The 14,218-nt window shown below is 35.8% G+C and overlaps 3 protein-coding genes across 6 annotated transcripts; 1 reads left to right on the forward strand and 2 right to left on the reverse strand.

Annotated features, from left to right (window-relative positions):
- Positions 1 to 2,384: 2,384 nt before the first annotated feature.
- Positions 2,385 to 5,978, reverse strand: LOC127247124 (uncharacterized). Its single transcript, XM_051268843.1, has 2 exons — positions 5,429 to 5,978; positions 2,385 to 5,258 (listed from the first exon to the last, which is right to left on the reverse strand). Exon 2 carries the CDS (start codon positions 5,235 to 5,237, stop codon positions 3,975 to 3,977), a length of 1,263 nt encoding a protein of 420 aa, XP_051124800.1. The 5' UTR covers positions 5,238 to 5,258; positions 5,429 to 5,978; the 3' UTR covers positions 2,385 to 3,974.
- A 2,672-nt stretch (positions 5,979 to 8,650) lies between these two features.
- Positions 8,651 to 10,632, reverse strand: LOC127247556 (pentatricopeptide repeat-containing protein At1g79080, chloroplastic). 2 transcript variants are annotated; one of them, XM_051269455.1, is made up of 2 exons: positions 10,285 to 10,420; positions 8,651 to 10,189 (listed from the first exon to the last, which is right to left on the reverse strand). In XM_051269455.1, the coding sequence occupies exons 1-2, from the start codon at positions 10,383 to 10,385 to the stop codon at positions 8,914 to 8,916; spliced, it is 1,377 nt and encodes a 458-aa protein (XP_051125412.1). In that variant the 5' UTR covers positions 10,386 to 10,420; the 3' UTR covers positions 8,651 to 8,913. The 2 variants fall into 2 exon arrangements, with proteins under 2 accessions (XP_051125412.1, XP_051125410.1); XM_051269453.1 differs by having other exon boundaries at positions 8,651 to 10,632.
- A 447-nt stretch (positions 10,633 to 11,079) lies between these two features.
- On the forward strand, positions 11,080 to 12,972 carry LOC127247557 (uncharacterized). Of its 3 annotated transcripts, none has more exons than XR_007837894.1 (2): positions 11,080 to 12,731; positions 12,837 to 12,964. XR_007837894.1 is itself a non-coding variant. In XM_051269456.1 (2 exons), the coding sequence occupies exons 1-2, from the start codon at positions 11,080 to 11,082 to the stop codon at positions 12,679 to 12,681; spliced, it is 1,491 nt and encodes a 496-aa protein (XP_051125413.1). In that variant the 3' UTR covers positions 12,682 to 12,972. The 3 variants fall into 3 exon arrangements, 1 of the variants encoding a protein (XP_051125413.1); XR_007837895.1 differs by having other exon boundaries at positions 12,887 to 12,915; XM_051269456.1 differs by having other exon boundaries at positions 11,080 to 12,536; positions 12,648 to 12,972.
- The last annotated feature ends 1,246 nt before the right edge of the window (positions 12,973 to 14,218 follow it).

Raw genomic sequence — 14,218 nt, forward strand, 5'->3', positions numbered from 1 at the left:
CTCGACCAACGCACTGTGAATAAACCTAACTTAATATAATTTGCAAATTAGATTTGATAAGACAAGTTATACTTATACTTATATTGTTTTTATGTTTCATATAGTATATCGAATATAAATCAATATGATGTTGATTTATTCTTATTTGGCTATGTAAGTAATTTGGATTAATTTTTTTATAAATAAAATTATTTTTATTTTTACAAAATATTATATATAATTACATATTAAATACTCCCTCCGTCCTACATAATTTGTCCCTATTTTATATTTTCATCCGTTTCACGTAAATTATCATTTCTATTTTTGGAAATATAATTATGCGCTTTAATCGCATTTTAAATTTTAAATTTTATAATTTTCTTAATTTTAATTAAATTATTTATTTATCTTAATCTTAATCTATAATTATTTTTACTAAATAATAATTATTTTTACTAATATACTTCTTAATTATTTACTAATTATACTTTACCTAATTTCTCGTATCTACATTAATAGTTCATATTTTCTGGGAGGGAGGGAGTATAAAATATAAATTAAAAAAAAAAAAAAAAAAAAATAGAAACCCCCTTAGCCATCCTTGCTTGGTTGGGTGAATAGGCACATTTCACTGAAATATATTCCTTTTTACATTCAAATTTGTACCACATATCACTTTTTTAATTTCATATTCACTCAAAACATTAATATATCCAAAGTATTATTTTTTTTTAAGAAAATATTGGTGAGGTGCAAATCTAAGTTCTAGTTGTAAAGAAAATTTTACATTCCTAAGTGAACTTTATTAGTACGATGCTTTTGGAGAATATTCGAAAATAAATAAGCCCAAATCGGACAATATCGTATTAGTGTTAGTTGACCAACCCAACAAATATAAATTGCAAATTACATTTAAATACACTGAAGAGCTATTGGACTCAACCCTACGTATATATACGATTTTTTATTTTTTACTTTTTTCAAGAAAAAAGATTTTTGAATTTACGCAGTAATTATAAAAAAAAAGAAAAAGGCCTAAATTCATTGCACAGTGTTGTAGGCGTCAGTGCAGCAAAGTACAGAAATGCACAAACCTGTCTGGTCCCTCTGTTCCACTTCAATAATTTATGCGTCTATACAGTGCCTGAATTTATTTATTATTATTATTAAAAGATTACAGCATTCCTTTATGGAATGATTACTGTTCTTGGTGGGGAAACGACAAAAAAAAAAGACTATATGGAATGAGAAATGGTCACGTGATTTCCCAGTGCCCAGTGATGGTGTGGAGGGGGACCAAAAATTGAACACTATACTATGCTGTAATTCGAATATGGTTAGGGATGAAGTTCATCTGATTCTGATTCAGATTCAGATTGTATATAACTACCCAATCATTAAACTACTAACCACATAACAACGATTTCCCACTTTTAATTCTACCCATTTACATTTCTTCTTCATTATATATCCTTGTCTTCAAAATCAAAATTTTCATTTTGTTTTTATATATGTATGGATGTTGAATTTTATTGGGAGTAAAAGGTGTGAGATTCTGAGGCAGAAAAGAACACATTGCGGTTCCAAAGGTAATCACATTGTTTGTTTCTTTCAATAAAAACAACTTTTTTGATATGCCCTTTCGATGTGCATTTCCAAAGTATGGATGCACTTTTCACCTTAAAAGAAACTACTATGTAATATGTTTATTTAGACTTCTTTTTCATAATAAAAACATATACTAAATTTCTCATTTTTCATCATACTATGTCCAAATTAAAATTTTATATTTCCCTTTTTTATAAAAAATAATTCTCAACCAAATATCAAAATACTTTTATTTTTAACTTTTCACATTACTTTTTTAAGGGTAAAATAGACATTACATTACTTTTAACACTACATATTTATAAAATACTAATTTCGTGCAAAAGTAAAATGGGAAGATTGCCATTGAATGGAGAAAGTATATGCTATTTTTAATAAAGAATATTACACTAAAAATATCTTCTATACAAAGCAAAAATAATATTCAAAATGTATTACCCCTTAACAATCTTGTCCCTTAACAATCTATTTATTTTTCTATTTTGATAATTTTATAACAAAATATCAATTTCTTTTTTAATAATGGTACTATCTACCTAACATTACAAATACCTTTACAATTTATAATATATTACATAAAAATCATTACTTTTATATCATATAATACTAATAAAATTAATTTAATTTTTTTATTTTATCCTAACATAATACTAATATTTCTAAAACTCCTCCGCAAGACGGAGGGAAAACACAGCACTAGCCATATTTAATTATTTTGGGTATGTTGTATTACTCATTTGTATATTTGGAATGATTTGTTATTATGATATGATGATAATTGGAGGTTACAATTAATTCCAGAAAGGAATCTCTCGTTCAAAACAGCTAGCCATGAAATTACACGCGCGCGCGCACACATATATATATATATATATACTTCTTTTTAATTAGAATATAACACATATATATATATATACATTATTTATTAAAAGCAAGTAGTAGTAAATGATAATAACAAGAGGAGACAGAGCCAGAGATGGGAAGCAAATGGGAATCTCAAACAGCGATACGACAGTTCATCAGTCACGTTCTTTTTCCCAATCCCTGATTCCAATCCACGATCCCTACCTACAAGCTAATCTATATATATACACAGCCCACACACAAACATCCATACATACATACATATTGGAAATAAAATAATTAAATCAGACTTATTATTATTATTATGCATGACACAAAACACACTAATTGTGAAGCAAAAAAAAGACAAAAATGATTTGCTCGTGTGGCAAACAGCACATTGAAAATATGCATGAGAAAACATAGAGACACTTTCATCAATATGGAAGTAAATTAAAAGTAGTGTGACTGATAAAAAAAGAAAAGAGGGCCAAGTAAATGTATAACAACAAGTTCAAAAACACATAAAAATTTCCTAATAAGCTAATCAAAGAAAACCAATAATCTTAGTGAAAAGCAGCAAGTGCAATTTAATGTGATGTTGTAGAAAGATGCAGTCAAGAGATACACAGGCTAGAAAGCAACATTTCATTATTGAATGGAGCCAATCAAGGGGTCTGCGTCCACAAGATATTCTTATGCTAAGGGAGACAAGCATTGATGATGAGAGACAAATTACCCAGCTTCCTATTCACGCAACCAACCCCTATTAATTAATAATACACCTCTTTCAATTTGCTAAATCACAAATTAATTAAACTGAAAATAAATTTAATAAAATAAATACATTCACCATGGATATGGATGTGCAAGAAACAAAGGACTCAGTGAGTAAAATGAAAAATAAAATTAGAGAAAGCAATTTACGAGAGAGCATGTGTACTACCAATGCAACAGTGAATGCGAAATGTGCGGAAAACGGAGCGCGTGTCATATATATATATATATAGTTATTGAAAGGCGTACCCAGTCTCACAGGGGCGCGTGGGACGGAAGCGCGGAATGATGTCAATGACAGAAGAATTCACATGCAGGAACAAACTCATGCTATCTATCTCTATGCTTATGCTCCTCAAAGCAAGCAGATCGATGAAAAGGAGAAAACAACTTTTTTGAAAAGTGGAAGAAACAGAGATTCCATGTCACTTTCCGCTAACCAAAAGCAACGGATGGATGCGATGGGGAATAAGAACAATCTTAACAGCTACGCCAGGGATTATCTCGATTAGGTTTTTGAAATGGACTCGATTAAGAGAAAAAAGCAGGCGAAGTAAGCGATGAATCATATGCAAACGCAAATCAGCTAGAAAAATACAGATCTCGGGTTCATATAGCATATGTACATACAGTAGAAAAATCTGAAAATGTTAAAAGGAAAAGGCAAAAGGAGGAGCGAACGTTGAAATCCAAGCAGAATGAAGAACAAATTAAGGAGAGTGTTGATTAGGTATTAGCATGAAATTAGAGATCTGCTTACTTTGTTAAATTCGATCCGCGCGGCTCCTGTTGTGATTATGGTGAGTTCTGTTTCCGGTGTGTGTGCTGCCTCCACTTTCCTTCTTCTGTGGCGAGGAGAATAGAGGAAAACCAAACACACCAGATTTGGATGAGCCTCGAATTGAGCAGACAGGAACATTGAGAACCGGAGTTACTCGGACGTTGGCGGAATACGACCTCTCCATCCCTCGGTGTTTATATCTGGGTCCGCCATTGAATGTGCTCGGACTGCTGGAACTTCTCTCCAAGCTGTGGAACACAATTTTACCTGAAGCGTTCATTCGAGGACTATCAACGGAAACTCCTCGTACTGGAACGTTAGATTCAGAAGCTCTTCTTATCGGACTCCGGCCAGTTCGCGTGGGAGCTGTAGAGTTTTCCGATGACAATGCTGACCTGCGCTTGACCACTCGAACTCTGGAGAGATTGCTGGTGGTCTGAGAGTTACGAGAAATACTACTCGGTCTATCTGAATCGAGAGAAAGTCGAGGAAGATCTTCGTGTTCATGGCCTGATGAAGAGGATGATAGAGAAAGCCGAGAGGATATCGAAACGGACTCACTATCGGGGTCCTTCAACAACGGAAGGCTTATCGATGCATCATTTGACGCATTTAACGAGGATTTCGAGCTGCGGTGTAGGAAGTTCTTTAGGCTTCTGGAGGTATAGTTTTTGCTGTGAGTGTGACCATGAGAGGATAATAAAGATTCCTTCCTAAGATCTTCCTGCTTCGAGCTGCTATTCTGGTACAATTTCTTCAAGCCAAGCAGCTCCTTCCAGCGACTTGAGCATCTAGGTGCCTTCGGAGAGAACAAATAGGTCTCTGTGGAGGATATTTCGCTTCTGAGACGAAACACAGGCGTATCTGGGGATTTGACATCAGACGATGCTGGCACCGATTCCATGGACTGCCTGACCGTAGACTGCTGCAACGGAACAAGTTTTCCGTCCGAGAACAACTGATCCGCCGGCAGCATTATCGCCGGATCTTCGAGGCGAAACTCAAATTCCAGGTAATCTTTCCCAGAGAATTCTGGATCTGGCTCATCTAGCTTCTCATTCCCCGCATTGTCCGTCGCCGAGCGATTCTTAGTAGCGGCGGAGGTTTTAAATGCATCCTCATCTGTAACCTCACGACTGAAAGAAATCCTCGGACTCAACCAGCCGTAAGAGGTGAACTTCCCCGTAGAACAGTCCAGAAAATTCTCCGTCGACATTCCGACATTGTTCACGCATGCGGATGCCATCTCCGACGATCATGCAACTAACTATAATTCCACAGCAGAATTACGCAACAAAACTTCAGAAAAAACACTCTCCGGCTAAAAAACAGTAAAACGCAGCACGCAAACCACGTCAACAACAGAAACCGCCAAGAGATATTAAACACAGCAAGAGGAAAAATAAATAAATGTGGTTATCTAGGGTTTGCAGATACCTCAACTGCGAAAGTGTATGGCGTTTGTTGTGAAGCGGTCGTACCAGCAGCATCCGGTGGTACGCAGAAATAGCAAATCTGGTACAGCGGGGTCCTCCTTGCAATCCAATGGCGATAGAACACGTCACGTCGGTCCGCGGGTCAAAGGAAAAGCAAGGATGACATATCTCTCTCTCTATAGCATCTGAATCTCGAATTTGGGAAGGTTCTGGGAAGCGGGGAAGCAAGAGGAAATGGGTTAAAGTGAAACTGGCACCAACCAGAGGGTAACAGTAAAATATTGTGGAGATCCATCCATGCTTGTGCTTATCCGTTAAGATCTGAAGAAGAAGAAGAAAGAAGAAATGCGGTTTCAGAGGCGGGCGAGGAGCTGAATTGAAATTGAATGGCCATACATACATACATAACTTATACATACTGAGAAATATATACATACATAATGATGGGCAACGTGACTGCGTCACTGACCATTCCATCCCTATTTTATTTCTATTTTTTTTTATTTAAATCGAATAAAATTAATGGAACCGCTGCCACTATTATTGACGCCTGTGCCGTGGACAGTAAATAACATGCCTGTATTTTATATAGGTTCAAATTGGGTGTGTTATTTTATAGTTTTAAATTTTTTTTTGATGATAAGTACACACAAAAAATATTTACACTGCAGTATAATATTTCATATTAAATATTTTAAATTGTTCATTTTCTTTTATGAATAAATATAATTTATATATTATATATTTTGTATTTTTTATGTAATATAATCAATAAGTTTTTTTTATTAGTTAACACCTTTGTTCCACATGTACCTTTAACCAATTAATGAAAAAATAGATATTGTATATATATAAAAAAAAAATGTTGCACGCTTAATGTTCACCTAATGTGATTTGTCTTTTTTGAATTTAATTTGCATAATATTAAGTTCGATCAAGACTTTATTAGTATATATTATTATGTAACGGCTGCTATTCACATGTTATTAAAAAAAAGAGAAAAAAACTAATAAAAAAAATAAATATTGTATAAAGATATTTATCTTTTATTTAAAATATTGTGCAAAAACTGTTTTATTTTTAAATATAATCAAATTGGGTGGAGTTATAGACTAACCTATATTTATATCATATTAAAAAATTATTTTAAATCAAAATTTTAATATTTAAAATTAAAAACCCCATTACAAACGGACCCATGTTTTTTGGTTTATTAGTTTTGACTTGAAATAGGATGATAATTTTATATATAAAAAAGATTATTAAATATGTTTTTTTAACTAAAAATAGATGTTTGTTTTTATTTATTTTTTGTTTTTTAAAACAAAGTTATTGCTATTTCTTTTTTTTCTTAAAAAAAAAACAATAACAAGTCAAATATACATTTTTTTTAAATATCAAACCTAATAACTATTTTACATAAAAATATCAAAAAATGGTAAAAAGGAAAATATATATACACACAACAACCCACTACAATAACAAATCATAGATTAAAAAATGATGGGTAGTAAGGATCAATGAAACTTATAAATTTAGGACTTCTATTTCACTATTAATATATTTAATTTCTTAAAGATATTATATTTAATATATATTTTTATGTCAAGAATAACATCAATATTTTATTTTATTTTATTTTAAAATAATAAAAATATGTACAGTTTTTAGTTAAAAAATAATAATAATAAATCTATAAACAAAACCTTTATTTATTTATTTTTACTAAATTTATCACAATTCTTGGTTTGGGCCAGATGGGCCCAGAAATATATCAAGGACTCCTACTGGGTAATTAGGGTTTTGCTCTTTTAACGATTCATATATAGTTTCAGAGTAGAGGCGTTTATCACAGATCGTCGGCACCAGTTCGCATCGACGGAGTGAGGAGTGTTCGGAGTGAGGAGTGTTCGGAGTCAACATGAGAGCGAAGGTTGGTGGTTCTGCTCTTAATACTTGATTGATTGTTGTATGCATTTGCAGTTTATGTTTATGTTTAAGTTTCAATTGTTATTGGTACACGAATCGTTGTATCCGTGACCTCAATTTTTGTATTTTACGCCGAACGACTTCGTCTAATTTTTTCCGTCGGTCTATTTGCTTTTGTAGTATTTAGCTTTCCTTGCCAACCTGTGAAATTTTCCCCCCGTAATTGTTCGTTGCAACGATTTTTATTTATTTATTATTTATTTATTTTTGGCATAATAGTTGTGCTAGGTTTGCGTACACTTAAAGGTGGACGCTGTTTTCAGCTTGTGCTTTTCCATGGTACTGTTCGTATTTTGATATCAGGCTCTGGGAAATCCTTCTGGAGTTCTGGAAGAATTTTGAGTCGACATGCTCAGAGTCCAATCTGCATTTGTATTTCTTAGTAGTAGAGATGCAAATAACCATTTTCTTTATATTGGAAATATAAGCCATTCTCGTTTTCTTATAGTTAAGCCGATTGAGTTGTTGGATCAGGAGTTGAATTGTGCATTGTGGTATACGTTGTTCTTGAAATAGTACCAAAAAGTATCATCAAAGAATGCTTTGAGTGTTGTAATTGACAATAATTTCACCATTAATTTAATCATGTATCTTACAATGCATTTCAGTGGAAGAAGAAGCGCATGAGAAGGTTGAAGAGAAAACGCCGAAAGATGAGGCAGAGATCCAAGTAGGGAATTGGAATGGGAATAAAGATGCTTCTTTTGCAGTGGCCAGCTTCTATTTTGCCTTTGCCTGATACTTGGAAGCAAGGTTCCATGGGAGCAAGTTCTCTGCTAAAGAAATTTACTTTTAACCTATTCTTTTCTGTGAGAGATTTTGTTTGACTATCAATTTATGTTTAGGTCGATTGAACCCATTTACATGTTTTCTGAATTTAATAATTAAGAGTACATCTTTGTTATACTTGTTCTGCCATCCAATCCATTTCCAAATTATGCTTCAAACTACTTGCCTGTTGATTATCTTGGTTGTGATATTCGTGGATTGATTGATACGTAAGACATGTTTGATTTTGCCCTTTGCATCATTTTTTGGAAACACAGGATTTTGAACTTTTAATGTTCTGGATTTACATAAAATAAAATGCCTTGTTTGTGTTTGTGAGGGCTTTCCCATGTTGCACACAGGTGGAAGATGGCCACAGAACTTAGTAGCCATCAATGGAAAATGGATATTTGATGGCATGTTTTGAATAAAAATGATGTGTGGTATGTTGTAAAACACAGCCATGGAGAAGATGAACATTGTATGAGTTTCATATATTCTTCCAAATGTTAGAATACAATAGAACTAAGAACAACTGTGCATGTTTACATAAAGCATGATGGTAAGTGTTGTACCAAGTTTTGATTTCAGCCCGAGCTACAATAAAATGAATGTGGTATGAAGCCAGTTATCTGTCTCAAAATGTACGCAGTGACTTACCATTGTTGATGCAGCCATCTCACAGAAGGAACACCGGATTCTTAGTCTTGTCATGCCATGAATTATGACTTAATTCAAATGACTTTCAAGGTCATATTGCATAGTAAGCCTCTCTATTGTGTTGTAGCTAATGACTCGTCTGGCTTGCAACTCCTTCAACAGATCTGTTGCCAGCACCTTCTCTTGCTCGTGAATGATCCCTTCGACTAGAATTGTGTAAGTAGTCTCATTTGGCATGTAACCCTTCTCGATCATCCTCTCCAACACTTCAATTGATAAATCTGTTCTTTGCAGCTTGCAGAGCCCGAGCACAAGAGCGTTATAATTATCAACATCAGGCAGAAAGCCGTGTTCTTCCATGACTATGAAAACCTCCATGGCAGCATCCAACATTCTCTCTGAACACAATCCTCGTATCAGCGACGAATAGGTATAGGAGTCAGGAGTGAACCCGCGGGATGTCATTTTATACAGCAACTGGAATGCCGCGTAAGTGTTCCCTTTCTTGCACAAACTTGATACAACGGTTCGGTAGAAATCATGGATAGACGAATCTAGCTTAGTTCTCAAACTCTGAATGATAGAGAACGCTTCTTGCACCATACCTTCCTCGCACAGCAACGCTATAGCATTATATGTTCCCTCATTCGGATTACAGTTCCTAACTACCATTTGATCAAGACATTTCATAACATCATCCACTTTCCTCTCTTTGCAGAGACGCACAAGAACTGGGTTGTAGCTCGCGGCATCCGGTTTGAACTGGCCATCCCGGAACAGCTCATCCAAAACCTCGATTGCCTGGTCAACTAATCCGTGCACAGCAAGTGAGCCAATCAAGATATTGTAGGTCACAATGGACGGCAATCTGTCATCATCACCCATCTCCGCAAGAAGCTTATTCGCTTCATCCCAACGCCCATCGTAGCACAAACTCCTCAACAATATATTGTAGCTCACAACATTAGGATTGAATCCCTTGGCTGGTAATTCCCTAAAGAACTGCATCGCCTCCTCAACCCGGCCCTCCTTACACAAACCGGTTAGAATCACATTGTAGCTCACAAGATTCGGATTCCCACCTTTGGCTATGATATGATCCAACAACCTCATGGCCTCGTCGACCCCCTTCTCCTTGTAAGCTGCCTCGAGCAAGATCGAATAGGTGAATGCATTCGGGACCAGCCCTTTCTGCATCAGCCTCTCGACGAAATGGAGGGACTGGTTCAAGTTCCCCCGCATGCATAACCCTCTAACAAGAGAATTATAAGTGACTGTGTTCGTCGGATAGCCATACTCCTCCATTCTTTCGACTAGCTGCATCGCGTGGCCAACATTCCCTCGCCTGCACAAATGGTTCACCAGGAAAGTGTAGGAAGCAGCATCAGGTATGGTTCCTGATTTAACCATCATCTCCATCACTCTAGTAGCTTTCCTCACCTTACTCGATTTGCAGAGATCGTACAGCAACTGAGTAGCATTAGGTACATCAGGTTTGTGGCCTTTCTCCACCATATACTCCAGGTATAAAAATGCATCATTCAGCTTGAGTTCTCTGGTTTTGGGATCATTCTTGCCTGACCTCCAATTCGGCAGAGTAAAAGCAGTTGCAGCTGCAGTGTCTTTTGAAGCTATGGCTGCCTGGGCTGTAGACATACCTTTGGAAAACACATTGTTGAGTGGAAAGGTTTGGGACCTCGTTACTTGGGTAAGATACCCTGAAAATTTTCCCACACGTTCTTGCGACGGCTTTGCCATCGGAGAAGATGAGTGGAAAAGCATCGCCATGGCTTCAGGAGTTTATCAATGTCGGTAAATGTTCAACCAACATTAGAAGAAGTAACAAGAAGGTAAAGTATTTCGAATCGGTGGGATTAAGATTTAAGAAGATGAAAAAACTATGGCGTGCCCAACTTTTACCAGACGACTGCTCTTCACCGCCGTCCGCCGCCGTTCTGTCTTTGAATTCGTTGATTGGGTGCGTAAGATGGAGGAGAAGAATTGAGGAGTTGGATTCGATGGCGTCCACATCCTTCGTCCTGTTATCCAAAAGCTTTGTGGATAGAGCGGATCGGGCCTGCGGTTGAAGATTGGGCCTTGGGCTCTTTTCTCGGCCCTAACCAGCAGAGAGTGAGAGAGAGAGAGAGAGAGAGAGAGTTGCGCCTTCAACCGCCAGTTCAGAGAAAATTGAATTTGGTTATCTTTCGCTCCTACAAGAAGCTCTGAAATGCTTCCATGGAGACTCCGCCGTCGAAGTCAATTGCCAAAGTCTTCCTCAGCAGCATTCTGGTGCGTCTCATTTCGTTCTGCGTTCTGGTTTTAGTTGCTCGGTTTGCTTTCATCCTCGCCATCAAGGCTCGGTCGTGTTATTCCCCGGACTTCTCCTTCTTCCCACAGTCTCTCAATTCCGCCGCCGACCGCCGTCGTCTGTACTACTACACCTCTGTTTTCCAAGGTCTCGTTACGGAAGGCATCCTCTCGACGAATTCCAATTCTCTCTGCATCGAAACTCAGTCCGCCGACGAGGTCGGCGCCTTGAGAGAAATCGGCGTCGTCAATTCAATCGGAATTTCTTCCAAGAAATTGTCCTCCCAAGGAACTCGATACGCTGATTTGTTCAATCAGCCATTCAAGAACGATACCTTTGATTTTGAGTTCTCCGGCGCCGCCGGTCTCGACCGGACACGGAAACCGGTTCAATTCGCTCGGGAAGTCTCCAGAACCCTAAAACCGGGCGGATTCTTCGTCGTGCACACGAAATCGTTTAGGGACAAATACAGACTCCAGTCCTTACTTCGATTGCTCGGAAAATTCAAGCTGATTAAGTTCCGTGAAATTGGGGGTTTAGATCATTTACCTCTTCACGAACTCGTACTCAGGAAGAAGAATCGAGCTTCTGATCGTGAAGGATCTGCAGGTTCTGTGAAAGGTAAGAGTGGACGCAAATGTTCTGTCCCTCGCTACAAGCTTGATTTGATTAGGAATGCAGAGCCATTGATTGAAGAAGAGCCATTGAAGCCATGGATCACGTTGAGTAGGAACATTAAGAACGTGAGGTATCTTCCTACAATGGCTGACATAAGCTTCAAAAACAGGTATATATACATCGATGTTGGAACACGAGGCGATGGCGCCAGCATTCGCAGTTGGTTCGAGAAGCTCTATCCGAAACAAGATAAACAGTTCGAAATGTATGTGATTGGGAGGGCAGTCATGGATGCAGCATTTTCTGATGAACGCTACGGGAAGAAAGGCTTCACCGTGTTGCCGAATTCTGCTTGGATTAGAAACGAGACATTGTTTTTTGAAATTAGCCGGGAGCAGAGTAGGAAGAACGACGAAAAAGATATAGGGATGGGGAGGACTCAGTCTGTTCAACCTTCCAGTAATTTCATGGCAGACACGAACAAGATCCGAGGATTCGATTTCGCAATGTGGTTGAAGAGCACGGTAGGGCAGATGGATTATGTGGTGGTGAAGATGGATGTGGAAGGGATCGAGTTCCAGTTAATCCCGAGACTCATCGAGACAGAAGCTATCTGCTTGATCGACGAGATGTTCCTCGTTTGCCATTACAATCGATGGCGTGGATGCTGCCCAGGAAGGAGACGCCAGAAGTATCGAAAGACGTATGCTCAGTGTTTGGAGCTCTTCTCCTCCCTTCGACAGAGGGGAGTTCTCGCGCATCAATGGTGGTGATGGCAATCCCTTTCCTTCGACATTTTTATTGTTCATATGCAGAATCAGATCGATGTTTTCATCTTGTATATTAAGCAAATGCAGGTACATAAACATCATTGCAGGGTGCATACATATTGTGAATACACCAAATTCTGATACTAATCGTTCTCGAAGAACGCCGACAGGTTCCTTCTCCGTCGAGCAAGGTAGCTTTCTGTGATCTTTTAGTTTGTTAAATTGCTGCTTAGTTTTCTCTAGCTTTGGAAACTCACAATGGCTATCTTATAACATCTGCTGGTTAAATTTTTCAGCAAAATGGCTATGAAAACAGTAAAATTGCTCCCTGTTTGTGTTTCTGCAGAGTATTTAGTTAGAAGTTTTGGTAACATTGTTTGATTTGTGATCACATTTTGAAGTGCTTCTAGAAGAATCTGCAGTCACAATTACGTCATGAACATGATGTTGAAGTCGATTTCGAATCGTGATTTTTCATGTGGTTGGTTGGTTGCTTAATAATATAATAATAATGATTATAATAATTAAATTTTATATTTAAAAATAAAATTGGTGAAAAGGAGAAGATAATTAAGTGAGTCTATTTCCATGATTTGTTTGGTTAATGAATCTTGGAGTGGGAGAGATTGGGAGCTAAGTGGATCCCAGGTCTCCTCCAATATGCTGCACTAACTAGTACGTATTTATTTAGTTTTTTATACGATAATTTAATACAAAATATTATTTTTTTATACGATACAATGTTTTGTACTATACATAAAAAAAAATCATTTAAAATTAAAACATTAAACAAACAAACTCTATATCTAATACTCCTAGTTAACATCATTTTCTAAGGTTTTAGTATATATATACTTTATTTCTCTCTTAAATTTATTTTTATTTTTTCTAGAAATTCATATATATTCTTTTATTTATCCTTTTAAAATTTTTAATTATAAAAGGTAAAAGCTAAAATTTAAAAATACATACCATATCAAAATATGTATTAAAAAAATATGAACTTAATATTTTTAAGAGTATATTTATATTTTGTAATTTAAGATAGTATAATATCATCAGAATGGAACCCCATACTATTATTAGTGATGCAATTCGGTGCAATGGCGCTTTTTTGTCCAATATTTGTTGAAGAATCTTTAATGTAATCCAAAATAATTAAAAAAATAAATTTGATTTTTAAAAATAATCAAATATAATTAGGAAAATCAATTAAAGTGGATTTGCGGGAAGTTGCGGTCCCAGTACACTGATCACTGATATTAGATTACTCATCTACATACTAGTTATACATTTGCCTTTTTGTGCGGCATTGTGTAATTTTTTATTTATTTATAATGTATAATGTGACTAAATATATATTTATATTTGAACCACTGAAAATGATAAATGCATACATTATGGATTAAGTATTACTTATTTTCTAAATAAATTAGATTTTGTTTACGTATATATTTTTTATGCTTTGGTAATATTTATTAATAAAATATATATATATATATATTTACATCAGGCTAAATATTAATTACAAAATATTATATCAATTTTATTATTATTATTTTTTTAAAAATCCAAAATTATAAACATTAATTAACATAACCATAGACATGTATTAAATAATTACACTATATTTCTTTATAAATATTAGTAATTTTTTAAGAAAAAGTCATTTAATATA

Source organism: Andrographis paniculata, unplaced genomic scaffold (genome assembly GCF_009805555.1).
Source record: "Andrographis paniculata isolate CXL003 unplaced genomic scaffold, ASM980555v1 Contig32END, whole genome shotgun sequence".
NCBI lineage: Eukaryota > Viridiplantae > Streptophyta > Magnoliopsida > Lamiales > Acanthaceae > Andrographis > Andrographis paniculata.

Coding starts and splice junctions, on each gene's coding strand:
- LOC127247557 (XM_051269456.1), top strand. CDS start 11,080: ATGGAGACTCCGCCGTCGAAGTCAATTGCCAAAGTCTTCCTCAGCAGC. Junction 12,537..12,647: donor GGAGTTCTCGCGCATCAATG/GTGGTGATGGCA, acceptor ACATCATTGCAG/GGTGCATACATATTGTGAAT.
- LOC127247556 (XM_051269453.1), bottom strand. CDS start 10,632: ATGGCGATGCTTTTCCACTCATCTTCTCCGATGGCAAAGCCGTCGCAA.
- LOC127247124 (XM_051268843.1), bottom strand. CDS start 5,237: ATGGCATCCGCATGCGTGAACAATGTCGGAATGTCGACGGAGAATTTT.